At 37.7% G+C, this 17484-nt stretch overlaps 1 protein-coding gene across 11 annotated transcripts in view; it reads right to left on the minus strand.

Moving 5' to 3' along the window:
• The window catches only part of ERCC6L2 (ERCC excision repair 6 like 2), a 157931-nt gene that overhangs the window by 27963 nt on the left and 112484 nt on the right, over positions 1 to 17484 (minus strand). For 10 of the 11 annotated variants that reach the window (XM_043546390.1, XM_043546396.1, XM_043546391.1 and 7 more), the window contains 4 exons: positions 15919 to 16071; positions 14131 to 14211; positions 11321 to 12548; positions 8733 to 8887 (listed from right to left, as the gene is read on the minus strand). In XM_043546390.1, coding sequence (XP_043402325.1) covers positions 8733 to 8887; positions 11321 to 12548; positions 14131 to 14211; positions 15919 to 16071 — 1617 coding nt within the window. Of the gene's footprint in view, positions 1 to 8732; positions 8888 to 11320; positions 12549 to 14130; positions 14212 to 15912; positions 16072 to 17484 lie in introns of those variants that run through there. The other variant, XM_037901714.2, reaches the window with a different exon arrangement.

A 17484-nucleotide genomic window follows, 5' to 3' on the forward strand; every position in this document is an offset into this window, starting at 1 on the left:
GGGTTCTTCATCTTTTCTAAAATGATGGCTACAGAAGAACACACTATCCAATCCACTGCTTCCTTTGCACTGAATATTTTTCCCCCTTCAGAAACTTTTTCCATTTGAATATGCTTCCTTTCCACCTGATATCACCCCCTGGCAGAGAATACAAGCACAGGTTTTCTTTGTAACATATGGTGACACATTGTTAATGTAGGTAAACTCCCCTTGTAATAATGTCAATATTTTAAGCAAGTCTGTGGTTGTTCATGCACTGACAACAGAAGTATGAATCATTTTTATGGAAACAAATGCTGAAGATGATGGGCCCTCTGGATCCTATTAAATTAGTTGAGGATGGGCAAAGCACAGTAAGGTGTGGAAAAATTAACAGGAAAACTATTTACTTCAAGAGGAACCTTCTTCATTCAGACCAGTTCTTTGGATGGGGAAACCTGCCTATCTTAAATTGCATCTATTGTTAAATAAATGACAGCTTATTTTGTGAAGATGCGAACATTGGAGCAAGGGGCAGCTGTGGATTTTTCTTTTGCTAGATGACCTTTGAACCCAGGAGACTGTGGATCAAGTCGTTAGAATCCTGAAGCCTGGTGAGATTTTCCCATCTATGCCTTGCATCATTGTGCTCTCAGGGAGCTGGGCACATTTTTGTCTCCACTATTGGGAGGAGAGGAGCAAAGCCAAAGCCTTTCCATAAACCTTAGTGATCTCTGTATTTTTAAAGCGCTTTGCTCAGGGGTATGGAACACTGAAGTTTTTGGGAAGTACACAGAATAACTGTGTACTTGAGATCTGTGGAAGTGGTTTTTAACATAAAGTTATCTTTTTGAAAGATGTAAGAGGTAAAGTTTTCTACTGATAGAGCATCAGATTCTACTGTTTGTTAATATGGCCAATCAAAAGACAACCTGGTAGGACATGAAAGAGAACCTACTAAGTTGAGTTTCCATATGGACAACTTCAGATATAAGGTATTTTTATTAGTATGTGTGTGACAGAAAATGATTTGTTTGTCCAATGAGTCCAATATGCTGGCTACAAACACACAATGAGATTTCAGGATATTTAATCACAGCCCCTGAACAGCAACATCCCAACCACGTCACACCTTAACCTTTAGGACACCCAGGCTTGCCTGTAATAAGGGGAAGCTTGATTCATCTCTTCAAGTGAGCTACTGTGGTGGAAGGTGTTTAGAGGTAAGGATCGTTGAGGTGACTGTCATAGTAATACCTTTTCCTTCAACTTCATCCTTCAAATACTTATGCTTTTAAGTTAAACAGGCTGGCCTGACATGCATCACTAGTCCATATTATACCATCAACAGTATCTTTTGATCTCCAGCAAGATCCGCTGCTCCACCACCATCTCCACTTAGGAGAATTATGTCTTCCTTTGCTAATTTGGAGTTATTAATGCCTAAATTGAAATTTCCCCTTGATCAAGGTCATCCAGATGAGCTGTATCCATAGGAACAGTTAACATAACATTTGCCCAGTTTATGAGAAGGCACCTCTGCTGTCCTTAAGTCTTTTCTCTTTGAGATGTACATCCTTCTTTTGACATTCTGGTTTGCTATTAATATATACATCGTAGATTATCTCAGGCTGCTGAGTCTCCTCTGTTATACAGAGGGATGCATTTTAATTGCCAAAATTCTTAAGTAAATACTTTTATTTCCGTATGTGTTTTATACTAGGTACTACTTGTAGCAGATATAGAGCAGTTTAAGCAAAACTATAAATATTGACATAACCACATTATTTAAAGCAAAACTGCAGTTTTTAAGGGAGACCACTGTACTCCTTGATTATGTTTCAAGGGTGAGCTGCTGTATGCTGAGGAACTTTGTTTATGATGGTTCCCTTGGTGTACAAAAATCACAGGTAACAGAAAAACAGTCTATCTATTGGAAACACCACACAACCTCCCTGTCTAGCTGTAGATTTCGGGTCCAATCTTGTTTGTTTGTGTAAGTTGCTGTTACTGCAGCTGAGATAGCTGGAAGATATTTTCAGATGGTATCATGCTAGTATAGATCCTCGTCGCTCTGAGCTTCAATGTGTGTTTATACTAAGTTCCTTTTCCTGTCTTGACAGGTCCCCATAACTACTGTGAGATGATGTGTACTTCTCCCAATCTTCTCAGACTTGCATCAGTGTGAGGGATGGTAAAAGGTGGTTAACAGAATCTTTAGTAGTGCCTAAGGTGTAATCCAACTACGATCAAAGAAACATTTACTGTTGTTTTCTTGCAGTAATCCAGAAATTAACATAATTTTCTACCACATCAAGGAGCACTGAGGGAGTCAAGTTCATTTCTAAGGATTGGAGGATTGACAATTACCATCTTGCCTCCTGCTTCTTCTACCTATTTTGGCTCATGCTCAGACTCTAGAGTACCTGCTGTCTTCTATGCTTTCAATTTTGGAATGGTCAATAAGAGATCCACTGTGTGTTATAGAGTCCAAAGTCCTTCCTGCCTCTATCTGATTACTAATTACTTGTTGGACTTGACCATTGCTCTGTCCAAAAGACATTCAAAATAGTTTGCCTTCTAAGACCTTAGTGTCCAAGAAACAGGATTTAGTTTGGCTTTAAAGATTTATATTTATACCAAGAAACATTGGATGAAGTATAGTCATTGCAAATCTGGATAAAGTTTATTCTCTATTTCTTTTTTAGGACAGGTAGTATATATTTAATTGTATTAGTTTTATTACTTTTAAAATTGGGAAAGAAGACTCAAATCTTCAAGCTGTTTTTTTTTTAATTTCAGATTTTAGTCTTTATATTAAGAATGTTATGACAGATTCTACATTTCAATAGTTTGATATGTTTTAGCCATTCATTATTGTAAATGTTGAGTACAGTTGCTCACTTTAAAAGGCTAAATCAAGCCTTCACGTTAAGTGTAGGTTAGAAAAAACAAGACAAAACAAAGAACAGCTTGGTGTATCTCAAACAAATAATAAGACTCAAGCTTGCTACAACCAAGCCCTTTCAAGTCTATTTACTATTCAGGAACTCATCTTCCTGAGCAGGTGGGATAACCCATAACCCCATCCGGCTGCTCAGGGCACAGCTCCTTCTCCCAAGCCACCCATCTCTCCACTAAGGGAACAGCCTTCATGGTTTCTGTAATTCACTCCAGCTGTAATCCAATCCACTTTCTGCTTTTTAATGTATGCATTAATCCCTTCTTTACTTCTCAGGTACGCAGGATTGATAAGCCCATTCACATTCAGAATATTTCTGATTATACAGTACATGAATGAAAAGTGTCTGTGTATACTCAGGTTTCAGAGTAGCAGCCGTGTTAGTCTGTATCTGCAAAAAGAAAAGGAGTACTTGTGGCACCTTAGAGACTAACAAATTTATTTGAGCATAAGCTTTCGTGAGCTACAGCTCACTTCATCAGATGCATTCAGTGGAATGCATCCACTGAATGTTTCCACTGAATGCATCTGATGAAGTGAGCTGTAGCTCACGAAAGCTTATGTTCAAATAAATTTGTTAGTCTCTAAGGTGCCACAAGTACTCCTTTTCTTTTTGTGTATACTAAGCTTTTCTTATTTCCTCTGTTGATTGATTTTTGCTGCAGTCATGTTTATCCAGTTACCATATTATTAGCTATAGTTTTTCCAGTTTGCATTTGGCTGAATTCTTGCTACAGAGCATTCATATAATAATTCATGTTTTGGGTTAATCAAAGAATGATATAATATAATCTGAAGAAAATTCCCAGCATAAATATTTTTTATTTTTTTTAATTTTTTTATATTTTTATTTAATATGTAAATATTTTTACAGCATATTGTCTTGACTCATAATTAGGGCTGTCAATTAATCTCAGTTAACTCACACAATTAACAAAAAAATTAATTGCAATTAAAAAAATTAATCACGATTAATCACAGTTTTAATCGCATTGTTAAACAATAGAATACCATTGAAATTTATTAAATATTTTTGGAGGTTTTTCTACATTTTCAAATATATTGATTTCAGTTACAACACAGAATACAAAATGTACAGTGCTAACTTTATATTAGTATTTTGATTACAAATATTTTCACTGTAAAAATGATAAACAAAAGAAACAGTATTTTTCAATTCACCTTATACAAATACTGTAGTATACTTTATCGGGAAAGTATAACTTAACAATGTAGATTTTTTTTGTTACATAACTGCATTCAAAAACAAAACAATGCAAAACTTTAGCGCCTACAAGTCCACTCCATCCTACTTCTCATTCAGCCAATCACTAAGGCAAACAAGTTTTTTTACATTTACGGAAGATAATGCTGCCATCTTCTTATTTACAGTGTCACCTGAAAGCGAGAACAGGTGTTAGCATGGCACTTTTGTATCCAGCACTGCAAGGCATTTATATGCCAGATATGCTAAACATTCATATGCCCCTTCATGCTTCGGCCACCATTCCAGAGGACATGCTTCCATGCTGATGACGCTCATTAGAAAAATAATCTGTTAATTAAATTTGTGACTGAACTCCTGGGGGGAGAACTGTATGTCCCCTGATCTATTTTACTTGCCTTCTGCCATATATTTCATGTTATAGTAGTCTCGGATGATGACCCAGCACGTTATTCATTTTAAGAACACTTTTGCTGCAGATTTGACAAAATGCAAAGAAGGTACCAATGTGAGATTTCTAAAGATAGCTACAGCACCCGACCCAAGCTTTAAGAATCTGAAGTGCCTTCCAAAATCTGAGAGGGACGAAGTGTGGAGCATGCTTTCAGAAGTCTTAAAAGAGCAACACTCCGATGCTGAAACTACAGAACCCGAACCACCAAAAAAGAAAATCAACCTTCTGCTGGCGGCATCTTACTCTAACGATGAAAACGAACATGCTTCGGTCTGCACTGCTTTGGACTGTTATCAAGCAGAACCTGTCATCAGCATGGACGCCTGTCCTCTGGAATGGTGGTTGAAGCATGAATCTTTAGCGGGCAGCATTATCTCCTGCAAATGTAAACAAACTTGTTCATCTGAGCAATTGGCTGAACAAGAAATAGGATTGAGTGGACTTATAGGCTCTCAAGTTTTACATTGTTTTATTTTTGAATGCAGGGTTTTTTGTACATAATTCTACATTTGTAAGTTCAACTTTCATGATAAAGAGATTGCACTACAGTACTTGCATTAGGTGAATTTAAAAATACTATTTCTTTTTACAGTGCAAATATTTGTAATCAAAATATATATAAAATGAGCACTGTACACTTTGTATTCTGTGTTATAATTGAAATCAATACATTTGAAAATATAGAAAACCTCCAAAAATATTTAAATAAATGGTACTCTATTATTGTTTAACAGTGCGATTAATCGCACAATTAATTGCGATTCATTTTTTTAATCACTTGACAGCCCTACTCATAAGGTATACTATTCTCCACCTTCAATTTAATTTTCTCAAGGGTGTCAGAAATAAAGAAATATCTCCAATCAAGCCTAGTTTTCCGCAAGCATTTTATTTCTTGCTCTAAAATTCAGCTACTTCAGTTGGCCATTCCCTTAGTGTGTCAGACATCTTTTAATATTTTTGTATCCCTTTCTTTCAGAGATATAACTCTATTTTCTATCATCTCTGAAATGTGTTTATAAATTTCAGCTTTACAAAGTTGGAAGTGTAACATTACACACATATTATAAAAAACATTAATTTAACATGAAGAAGTTGGCACGGAAAAGGGAATAGGAAGGGATATTTTGTTAATGCCCAGGAGAAGAGACTGATCCACTACAGGAAAGAAAATGAGATTATTCTGATGCTCAATCCTTCTCCAGAGATGCTTAGGGAAAAAAAATAAGATGAAACTGTAAAAATAAAACAAAAAAACCCTACCCCCCCAAAAAACAATAAAACCGGATCAGATATTTAAAAGGCCAGAGGTAAAATGTAACACACTGCAGATATTTTCATGCTATGTTGTATATGAGGGAGGCATCAGCTGAGAGGACTAAGACCTACAGGAGATCACAAAAATTCCCTATATTTAAAAAAAAACAGATTAAGGAGTGTGAACATAGAAATCGAAGAGAACATTAATGCATATGGAAACTTCTCGTAAACAGATGCCAAGACAGTTCTTCTGAAGAGCAGAGTCAAAGCTTTCATGAGGGCATTCAGTTGTTCTGTCAAAATCTTCTAACGGCAGGTCTTCACTACCCGCTGGATCGGCGCGTAGTGATCCATCTATCGGGGATCGATTTATCGCGTCTCATCTAGTCACGGTAAATCGATCCCCGAACGCACTCCCCGTCGACTCCGGAACTCCAGCTTGCGAAAGGCGGAAGCGGAGTTGACAGGGGAGCAACAGCTGTCGACCTGCCACCGTCCTCACGGCCAGGTAAGTCGACCTAAGATACGTCGACTTCAGTTACGCTATTTGTGTAGCTGAAGTTGTGTATCTTAGGTCGACCCCCCCCGCACCCAGTGTAGACCAGGGCTAACCTTGTTTTGAGAACTATGAGAATAAAATGAGCATACCAAAAACTCTACCAGGATTATACTTGAAACTCCCCATGACTCCACAAGATTTTTTCATTAAGAATTTTGTTTGGCTGATAGTACTTAAACCTGTTTTTAAGAACACCAGAGTAATTTGCATGTTTCTTTTCTTGACTATTCCTCATTTGATTCCTCACAATTTTCTTTGCAGTATTTGCCACGGCACCTTACAGTGTCCTAAACTGACTGAATACGTGAAAAATAAATGGCAAAAAGAGATGAACACCAGAGCAACCATAATTTGCTTTTCATACAAAGTCCTTGTATTAAAAATAAAGAAACAAGGAAAGGAGAAAACAGAAAAAATAGCAGCAGAGTTGTTCCTAAAAGTGGATCATTTTTCAAAGTTTTCTACAAGGCATCAGCAGCTCTTTAAGAAGAGCACGAGAAATTCAGAGCTCTGTATTTTAGAAGAGACAGACATCTAGCGATTACTGCTAAATTAATGCCTTTATGTCAGAGTAAAAACAGGAAATGAAGTCAACTGGCAGTTTTTCCCACCATTATTGATGTTTTCCTTCCTTTTTCGATCTCTTCAAGTTAATTGATGTTACTGTTGCTTCTGGTTTAAGAAACCAAATACCCTTGAAACGTATCGATTGACAGCTAATCAGAGAAATTAATTTGTTAACACCTGTGGGCATGAAAATTCTGAATTTGGGTGTAATGAGAAACAAATCATTTGAACAACAGAAAAGCCTTTAAAATCCCATAGCCTAATATCAGAGACACAGCAGGCGTTAGAGTCATTAAGCCCCAGTACTCTCCTCAAATTTTTCTTTCATTTGTCCTGCATTCTAGTGATGTTGTCAATCCTGGCTATTAGGGGCTGGGATCTTTCTGTGGTATTCTTGAGCATTTTTACCTGATGGTCTATTTAGGGGAGAGATTCAAATACAAATACTTTTACTATAGAAAAGATCTCACTTATTGCTCATTGGCTTATTTGATCTTCCCAGCATAATATTGCTTCAACACCCCTTGCTAATAGAACAATTATTTACACTACATCAATAGTGCTGGAAGCACACCTGTTAATGAGGAAATGCATGGGCATGACCTAATATATGTAGATCCAGACTAGAGTTTTTATCTTGAGTTAAATGATTGTTAGTTTATTCATGGTAGCTAAACACATCTGTGAAGACTAAACTGAATGTACCCCAAACATTTGCTTTAGGCTACAAACATTTGTGGTTCATCCTGGGGATCAGCCTAGGGGAACTACAAATGTTTGTAGTATGGAAAAAAATGACTGGGGAATGGTTAGATTCATCTTTACAAATAGATAAATTGATGGTGTCCATCTAAGTCCAAATTAAACATGAACCCCCAAACCAAAAACCTGGATGTGAACATTCCCACTTAAGTGTCTGAAATCTGGATCCAAATCAGAATGCCCCAGGCATTCAGGAATGCAGATTAAAACCAACAAACAATAGGTTTGAAACATAAACTTGAAGCTCTATCTGAGTTTAGACTCAGGCTTATCTCTATTCCAAATGTAATTTAACATGAAACGTAATGGCTGTAAAGCATAAAAACATACTCATCACTACAAATTAAGCAAATGTTAGAAATGCTCCCAACAGGCTTGCGTTCAATTTTCAACTTCAGACTTACATTAACAAAGACTACACTGACCCATAAAGTTGAATTAATCATAGTAGACGTTTTGACATAAACTCTTTCTGCAAACTTGTATTTGACTTTAAGTGATTCTAACTAAAACACTTTCCAGCCCTAGTGAGGGAGTCCTTTGGAATACCACGAAGGTTCAACCTTCTTTTCTGATTACTTGCTACTTTATTAATTAGACCAAAGAAACTGAAGATTCCAGGCCTCAAATCAAGTCCTATTACCAGAGAAAATGTGGCACAGGATTAGATTTCAGGTACCCAATCTCTGTTCTAAAACAGATAAGCATATTACTTCTGAGACAGTCTTACAGAAACCAGCAGAGGGTGCTATTCAACTCAGTTCCCAACACTTTCAAAGCTGACCAATACAGAAGTAGCCGCAGTATTTTATTTTATTAGGCCTCCACTTGAAACTCCTCCTCCTCTTCCCATCAGTGGCTTTGATCATTCATGGTGGCCATTAACAAAAAAACAAGTTTGAAGAAAGAGAATAAGGAGGATAAAAATAGAACAAAACAACATTTCCCAAATCCTCCTCTTTACCTTGGCACTGTAGACTGCTATATTAGCAGGGAGCTGGGAAAACTGCTTCAACTCAAACACATCTCGCACTGCCCAGTTACTCATCTGATTCTCAGCCTTGCTTGATCCAACCACATTCTGGTTTGAATGAATATAAGCCACTTCTTGAACACCATCTAATACATGAGAAGAAAGGTATAATCAAACACTTTTGGCCATTCCAAAATACTGCCTGGATATATCAGCTCTATTATAGAGATCTATTGAAATTTTAAAAGAAAAAATTAAAATAAAGTTAACGTGGAAATCCTACATTTTGTTAGCCTGCAACTTAGGCCTAGATTTTTAAAGGTATTTAGGCATTGTTGCACTCAGCGTTGCAATGGCTAACTGCTTTAGGAGCTTAAGTCTCATGTTCAAAAGGGATTTAGGAACCTAAATACCTTCAAAAATCTAGGGCTTTGTCCTTAAATCCTTCAGTTGTGCTAATATCCATTTAAATGTTGCAACCATTTTAGTAAATTCCCTTTTGCATACCGAGAAATGGCAAACTTTGCTCCATGGCACCCAAAGTTTTTAAAAGATGAATGCAATAATAACGCTCAAAGTTAAGGACTAATTGCCCCAACTACTCCATATTATACATACTACCAATATCACAGTACATATTTCAAATAATATTCAGTGATAAAATTACCAGTTACTGATAACAGGAAAACAATTAACATTATGGTGAGAACTCATTTACTCATTCCCAAATTAGAAAATGTTTCAGAGTAACAGCCGTGTTAGTCTGTATTCGCAAAAAGAAAAGGAGTACTTGTGGCACCTTAGAGACTAACCAATTTATTTGAGCATAAGCTTTCGTGAGCTACAGCTCACTTCATCGGATGCATACTGTGGAAAGTGTAGAAGATCTTTTTATATACACACAAAGCATGAAAAAATACCTCCTCCCACCCCACTCTTCTGCTGGTAAAAGCTTATCTAAAGTGACCACACTCCTTACAATGTGTATGATAATCAAGGTGGGCCATTTCCAGCACAAATCCAGGGTTTAACAAGAACGTCCCCTTGTTTTTTCCTACCCCCCGCCCCCTAAACGTTCTCATTAAACCCTGGATTTGTGCTGGAAATGGCCCACCTTGATTATCATACACATTGTAAGGAGAGTGATCACTTTAGATAAGCTATTACCAGCAGGAGAGTGGGGTGGAAGGAGGTATTTTTTTATGCTTTGTGTGTATATAAAAAGATCTTCTGCACTTTCCACAGTATGCATCCGATGAAGTGAGCTGTAGCTTACGAAAGCTTATGCTCAAATAAATTGGTTAGTCTCTAAGGTGCCACAAGTACTCCTTTTCAAATTAGAAAATGTAATTGTATCATACGTTAATGCTTCTTTTTGTAGTGATTGCAAATGTTTAGCAAAAATAGAATCACATGTAAACAGTCAATTCTGCTTATTAGCAACCCTTGGATTGCCAACAAAAAACTGCCATTATCTGGCAGTTGCCAATAAGAAGGGCACTTTTGTGGGGCTGCAGCCAGAGAGGGCGAGGAAGGATAGCTCAGTGGTTTGAGCATTGGCCTGCTAAACCCAGGGTTCTGAGTTCAATCCTTGAGGGGGCAATTTAGGGATCAGGGCAAAAATTGGGGATTGGTCCTGCTTTGAGCAGGGGGTTGGACGAGATGACCTCTTGAGGTCCCTTCCAACCCTGATATTCTATGATTATAAGGAAGTGTTGGGATGAGCTTTCTCTGGCTTTACCTCCCCAAACCTGCCAGGGGATAGGCAGCAATGGAGAGGGTGGCTGCAGCTTGGATGCTGGGGCTTTCCGAGGGGAGGGGAAGCTGCGGATAGGGCAGCATCAGGCGAACAGGGGTGCAGAGCTGCATAGTACCTCTCCTTGTGGGTTGGACTGGGAGGCTGCAGGGAGGGGAACAGCAGTGAGAGGTACCTTGCTGCTCCATGAGACCTCAGCACCCTCAACTCCCTGTGGAAAGCCTTGGCATCCAGGCTGCAGCCCCCAACTCCATACTGCTGCCCTGCCCACAGCCTCCCCTCCCAGCTTGCAGTGCCAGGACTCCAGCAGGGGTCCCCCATTGGGCAGGGCTGCAGGTGCAAGCAGGTTTGCAGGGCTGCAGCAAGGGAAGGCATCTCCCTGCATTTTCTTCCCATGCTGCAGCCGTACAAACCTGCCTGCCTACAGCTGGAGTCTTTATTCCAGAAAAACTCAATAAAGCATCATGCCGTTGCCAATCCTATTAACAATCTGAATCCCATTAACATTAATGTCAATGGCATGGAATTCGTTCCGAGCAAAATGTTGCTATTAATCGGAAGTTGTTAATATCCAGGTTGATATTAAGCAGCATCCACTGTATTGCAGAGTGGCCCTCAAAATCAGAAGAGACAAGGATAAAAATAATCAGTGAAATCAACAAGGCCTATAAAAAGGGAAGGACAATATTAAAGATCTCTTAATAAATCAGATATAAAGAAGGACAGAGTGACACCTTTAATATATCTGCAAAAAACTTCTCCATATTAAATTTGTACTACTACATTGTGCTGGACAAAAACTCATAATAAATTTTACAATCACCTAAAAAATTGTCCATTGATCCCACATTTTCTTCTTGATTGACACATGCTCTCTTACTGATAGAGGTCTTGTGCACATGAGAGTGACTGGGTGTCGAAACTGTAACTGAGGCACCTCTAACACGACAGGGTGATTTGGGGTCAAACTGAATTCTGCGTCTCTGTTTTTTGTGCCTGTGGTTTTGCTTACTTAACTGAATTTTCTTGACTGGTAAACCATCTTCAGAGGACGAAAATTCACCTATATTCTGTGAATCGGTTTCCTTTTCTCCATTGTTTGGCTTGTTTGCCTGCAGCACAGTTCTGGAAGAATTACAGAACTTCTTATTTCGATCACATTTTTGTTTCAACCTAAGAGCAGTGAAGGCTTTCTGGTTTCTTGATTTGGACCATAGGGGTATTTCAAGATCATCAGACTCATCACTTATGTCACTAGTGCCTCTCACATATGTTGTGGACTTTTGGGCATTTTTCCAAGTCTTTGTTTTGGTGAAGACTGACCCAGTATTATGGAACAGAGATTGTTTACAGGCCAAAGTGTCTCCTTTAGGTGTACGTTTAGTGGTCTTTTCTGTACCTGACCCTTCCAATTTTTCTGATACAGCCTTGTCTCTTTTAACACTTTTAGCAGGAGCAGTTTCTTGGGGAGTTGGAATTTGTGAAGGAAAGATGACATCATCACTCTCTTCTGAGCTGCCTTCAGTCTCCATGACTATGCCAATTTCCTTTGAAATGCACTGATCTATATTTTTATTTTCAATGTCCTTTTCTTCCTCAGATTCAGATGAAACAGGCCAATCTGGGGCTACAATCGCACAACGCATATCTTGTTTTTCACTTCTATTTGGTGACTCAGTGGTTCTCCGACGTCTCAAAATACTATTATGGCTTCTACTTTTCTGCAGACCAATGCACTTGACATCTACATTTGCTCTTTGGCCCACAGACCTGGCGTCTGAGCTTTCATGATCAGATGCACCATTACTATCAGTGACCTCAGTAGCTTTAGTTTCTCTCTCTAGCAGTTTAAGAAAACCACACTGCATTAAGGTAAGTTGTTTCTGTGAAACTAGCATGTCATTTGCACTGCAAAATCTACTTCTTTTTGTTCTTGAGCTTCCCACAAGTTCATCATCACTAAAGTCACTGTAAAAATCAAATTCCTCTTTCTCCAGTTGTTCCCTAGATTTGAGAGGAGCTTTATCGTCTTCACAACCTGGCTCTGCATGCTAAAAAAAAAAAAATACTGAAAATCATTGTCACAGAAGTTAACATTACAACAAAACAAAAAAGCTATTTAAAACAGATATACACTTGGAACAACAACTTCTAACTTTGACTCTCTAATACAGATAATGGGTTTTTACTAAATTATAAAACCCAATCTATACAAAAATAAGTACATATTCAATACACAGATATTAAGCAAGTAGGAAGCTTTGGTATGCAATACAATATTTAACCAAATAGCAGCACGTGTATGATGATTAAAAAACCCCCGCAATATTAGTAAACTGTGTTAAATGTTTGGGACAATAACACATGCTATCTACTGTTTGCTTGTTTGGGAACAACCTGCATTTATCCAGTAAACATACCATTACATTTACAGTTTGAACTCATTTTGGTGCGGCTTTCAAGTTGTTTAGGTTAAAAAGCAACTCAACAGTGCAAACCAAAACACTACATAATCAAATCATTTATAAGGAAAACACATAACAGGGTGGCCAACCTTTTAGGATTTGAGGTCCAACACTCCCATTTATAATGGTTTGAAGAACTGTGCGCACATAACCTTCTACTTTAGAATCACTTAAGGACTATTGTAGCCAAGCACAAAACTAAAGAAGTTCAGAAAACAGGAACAAGCCATTAAGATGGCCTGTAGGGGGGTTTATTGGATCTGCAATTATATGGAGCAAGCAGCCCAAACCCCTTGCACAGGGGATCTGACCACTATACCAGTTACTAGGCTACAGAATACTGACTATAGTTAATAGTTAGGGGTCTGATTGGCCAAACTGCCCAACCGGTTGGAAAAGTCAGCAGACTGGCTCTTAAGCCCAGCAGCAGCGTTCAGGGGCTATGCAAAGCATTTGCCCACAGTTGTGATAGCTCCTGTTTCAGCCCTGCTCCTGCCTTGGCCCCAGCCTTGCCTCTTTTCAGGTAACCCTGTCCTGACTTCAGTTCTAATTACGAGGCCAGTCTAACCACAGAGCACAACCAGTCTCTGACACACAAACACACGAACCAACTATTTGGGCTTTGTGCAAAGGAGTGAATTTTACTTCAAATTCTCTGTTCAAAGTACAGTGGGGGCAGCTCCTCAGCTGGTGTGAACAAACACTGAAATCACTGGGGCTAGGCTTACTTACATCAATTGAGGTTTGGGTCCAACAAATCATCTGTCAAATCAGTCATTCAGAATACAGTATTTCAACAACAGCTCAGTGAGCAACTGTCCCTCTACATCAACAGTATCCATTAACAAAATATACACACGCACAGCAGTCTGATGGTATTTAAGAAATACTGTAGAGGCATTATGATGGGATATTACCACAGACTAAACATAGTAACAGAAGTTTGCCTGATATTCATTATCTTCTTGAAAATTCTAATCGAAGGCAGCAAGAGACCATCATCCTGCAGCAATGTTCTCTTTCTGATATTATCCCTTACATACTGTATCTTTTAAAAATTTTTGTGTCTAATTTTTGTCAAAGATGTTTGCTCAACACACTAACTGGACCGAGAAGAAAAAATAGCACCCACATTCGATGATGTATGACATGCACAAAGACAACTCACCATTTCTAACCTGCATGATGATGGCTCCTCCTTTAGCCATGTAGTGGCTGTCATGACTCCTGCTTCCACTTGACCCTCCCTCTAAACAAGAAAAGATGCAAGACAGGAAAACTTTATAATAAAAATTACCAACACAATAAGGCAGCATGTGTGGTCTTCAAGATAAGGTGGGCAGACAGGGCAAAGCTTAATTTTTCCATATTTATCTGGAAGTGCACATGTTCAAAAGTAAAATGGCTACTCACACTTAAGGCCCAAATAAACTGCCACACTTTAGTTGATGGAAACACTCAATGGCAGTTAGATCAAGCCTCTAATGAGTAAGAAAACTGACATATTATACATGTTGAGTGGATCCTACACACATCCAAAATTTTACTATTTTTAAACATTTTTTTCAGAAAGACAGTATTTTCATCACTGAAGACTATTTAAAGCAAATACCAAGACATAATTGTTTTCCTGGCTGGGATGATTTGATTGGGGATTGGTCCTGCTTTGAGCAGGGGGTTGGACTAGATGACCCTTCCAACCTTGATATTCTATGATTCTATGATTCCTCCTAGTAAAAGAGATTTGAGCTGAAGTATCCCAAAGTGAAAAACAGGTATCTTTTCCAAAATATGGCTAGACGCATTTTGTTTATAAACTTTCTAGAAACATTCATCTTTGGCTGAGACTATGACTAAGAAGCTTTATCTCCAAAGTTCAATTACTAAGAATGATTGTGATGGGGTCATGGCTTTCGCAGTTTAAAAGAGTTCTTAACACAATGGGCCAACTTCAGAGGCAATGCATCCCATATTATAAAATTAGACTCCTTTATCCACACATAAGGGTAAAGAATTTTAAATCGGGGTATCTTACTCATCAAGAAGCCAAAGCAGGTATATGTGTGAAAGTGCACAGTGGCTTACATTACCTTACATAATCTTCTTACATCTTCATATGAAAGATTTTGGTTTTTTGCTACACTAACTTTTTAGTCCATAGCATGTGATTTATACCAGCTTAGCTCCTAACCTCCTTCTCAGACTCCACAAACCAGATTGCGGAGTGATATATAAGGGGTGGAGGTGTCAGATATGAGAAAGAAAAGTAGTTTCAGGGAATCTTATTTGGTAAAACATACATACTGGGGACATAAAGAGGTGCATGTTATGCATCCTTTACCTCACTCTACACCACCCTCTGAATCTGGCTCAATACACTGTTTGAGAACAACCAAATTTTAGATTTTAGAATGGTATGCCCCACTCAACCTTTTCAATGCTGCATTTTTAAAAAAATGTATGCATATGATACATAAATGCAATAATTCTATGATATGAAAAATGTCTATCCACCCGAACTAATAACCATTAAACAGAAGGTTAGCAAGATCAGAACACCTTCTTCATAGTAAAAAAGTATTTTAAATTTGATTTAAAGGACAAATACTGTATCTGATAAATGAAATACATCTGTGAACACAGATGAATAAATGCAGAAGTGTCCCAAAATCAATTGTGGTATTTTTATTAGGAACAGAAATGAATTTCATTGAGCTCTTGGCAAGTTTTAATAAGACTACATTTTCCATATTTTTGTTTATTTTAGAGGAATTATTTTGGTGTGGCTGAAAGTGAGAAAGTAACAGCCCTATATTAAGGCACAGTGTAGGCATTTGCTGTTTCAACTTTCACCATACTGCTTTGCATGGCACTACATTCATATTTATGGTAAAATGCTTCCAGAGGAAAAAATATGTAAAGCAAATATCCAAAAGTCATAAGGAAAGCTTCACACCTCCAGGATGTCTTTTGTAAGGCAGGACCCCTGGGTTCGAAGCTTGAAGAGGTTATGGATCCCAAAAAGCTCTCCTTGATGTTCCTTTGATCCTTGCACTGCCTCAAAATATCGCTTGGCATTTTCACTTCCAACTACCGCACAGTGAAGTTGCTAAAACAGAATAATGCAAGAGATTTCAGAAATGTTTGCTCCAATCATGTCAGAATTTCCTGGCATTCACAATATATATGCAGCTTTAGTTAAAGCAGGCAGAAATTCCTAAGGAAGGATATTTTCTTTTTATTTACCTGGCAGATGTTGCCATTGTGGTATAATATTAATCTGACTAGTTTTATTGAATAGGAAAGAAAAAAAAATGTTCTAAGCCTCCTACTTCATTGTTCTATGCCTAACACTGGAAACTTGCTAACTTATTCTTGAGTATCAGTACTTCACTGCATCATGACTGTTTACAAATAATTTATAACAAATATTTAAATTATTGTTATTCAGCCTTTAAAGTACACCAAGAGTGAAAAAGAATATGGTCACTGAATCATGAATATTGATCTGGAAAAATTTAAATTCTGATCCACTCTGATTAAGTGGAATGTACAAATGAATAATAAGAGCCACCACTGTGCTGGAAAAAGTTAAGTAAATAGTGCATCAGATAAAATTTAAATGTTCTTTAAATCAGGCAGGTTGAGCTGTTCTTCAACCGACGTCAAGTGTTCAGTACAAATATAGCAGACATCCTTTGCACGAACAGCAGGAAGAAATGATGGCTTTACTCGACCTGAAAAATTTTCCTGTAGCTCTGTCCCTAGGATGTTAGTAGCCTTTGAGGGCTACTTAATGGTAATTCTAGGATTATGCAGCTGCTTTCAAGGGAGAAGTATCCCTCTGAAATAGTCATCAGTCACAAAGGCAAACTATAGCTGGATGGAGCCCTAATTTTGCTAGGTGCAATGTACATTTTTCTCTAAAAATGTAGTAGCAATCATGATCATAGTTAAGGTTGCACCACAGATTTCAGATTAACTAGTTTATATTGTTTACTTAATTTTATATTTTTGTTCTACTTGTTTTATATTCTGAATCACTAATGGTTGTACATGGATCCCCTCTCCCCCAACTATTCCACTAATAAAAAACAATAAAAAAATGTGAAAGTAATTTCAAAATCAAACACATCCTTCAATAATTTCATCTTTAGACAACACAACACAAAGCATTACAAACAGACTGCTTTTCAAAAAATCAATTACTTACACATATTAAAATATTGACTAAATACAGAGTAGACAACTCAGTTTATATGTCTATTTGAAGATGCACTCGCACATATACAGAAAGCCACATGTTCAGGTGCTGTCATGTTTCTGTGTTCTCATTAATGGTCACAATATGTTTTTATACTCTTCATCAACACTTGCTGAAAATCTCAGGGAAATTGTGTGCCCAGTTAGGTACTCAACTGTCAATGCAATTCAAATCTAGATGTAAAAACCAGTCTTGGATTTCCAATATTTTGTCTGTAGACTAATTCTATGTAAAATATACTTGGCCAATTAGACAAAA

Source organism: Chelonia mydas, chromosome 5 (assembly GCF_015237465.2).
Source record: "Chelonia mydas isolate rCheMyd1 chromosome 5, rCheMyd1.pri.v2, whole genome shotgun sequence".
In the NCBI taxonomy this organism is placed as follows: domain Eukaryota; kingdom Metazoa; phylum Chordata; order Testudines; family Cheloniidae; genus Chelonia; species Chelonia mydas.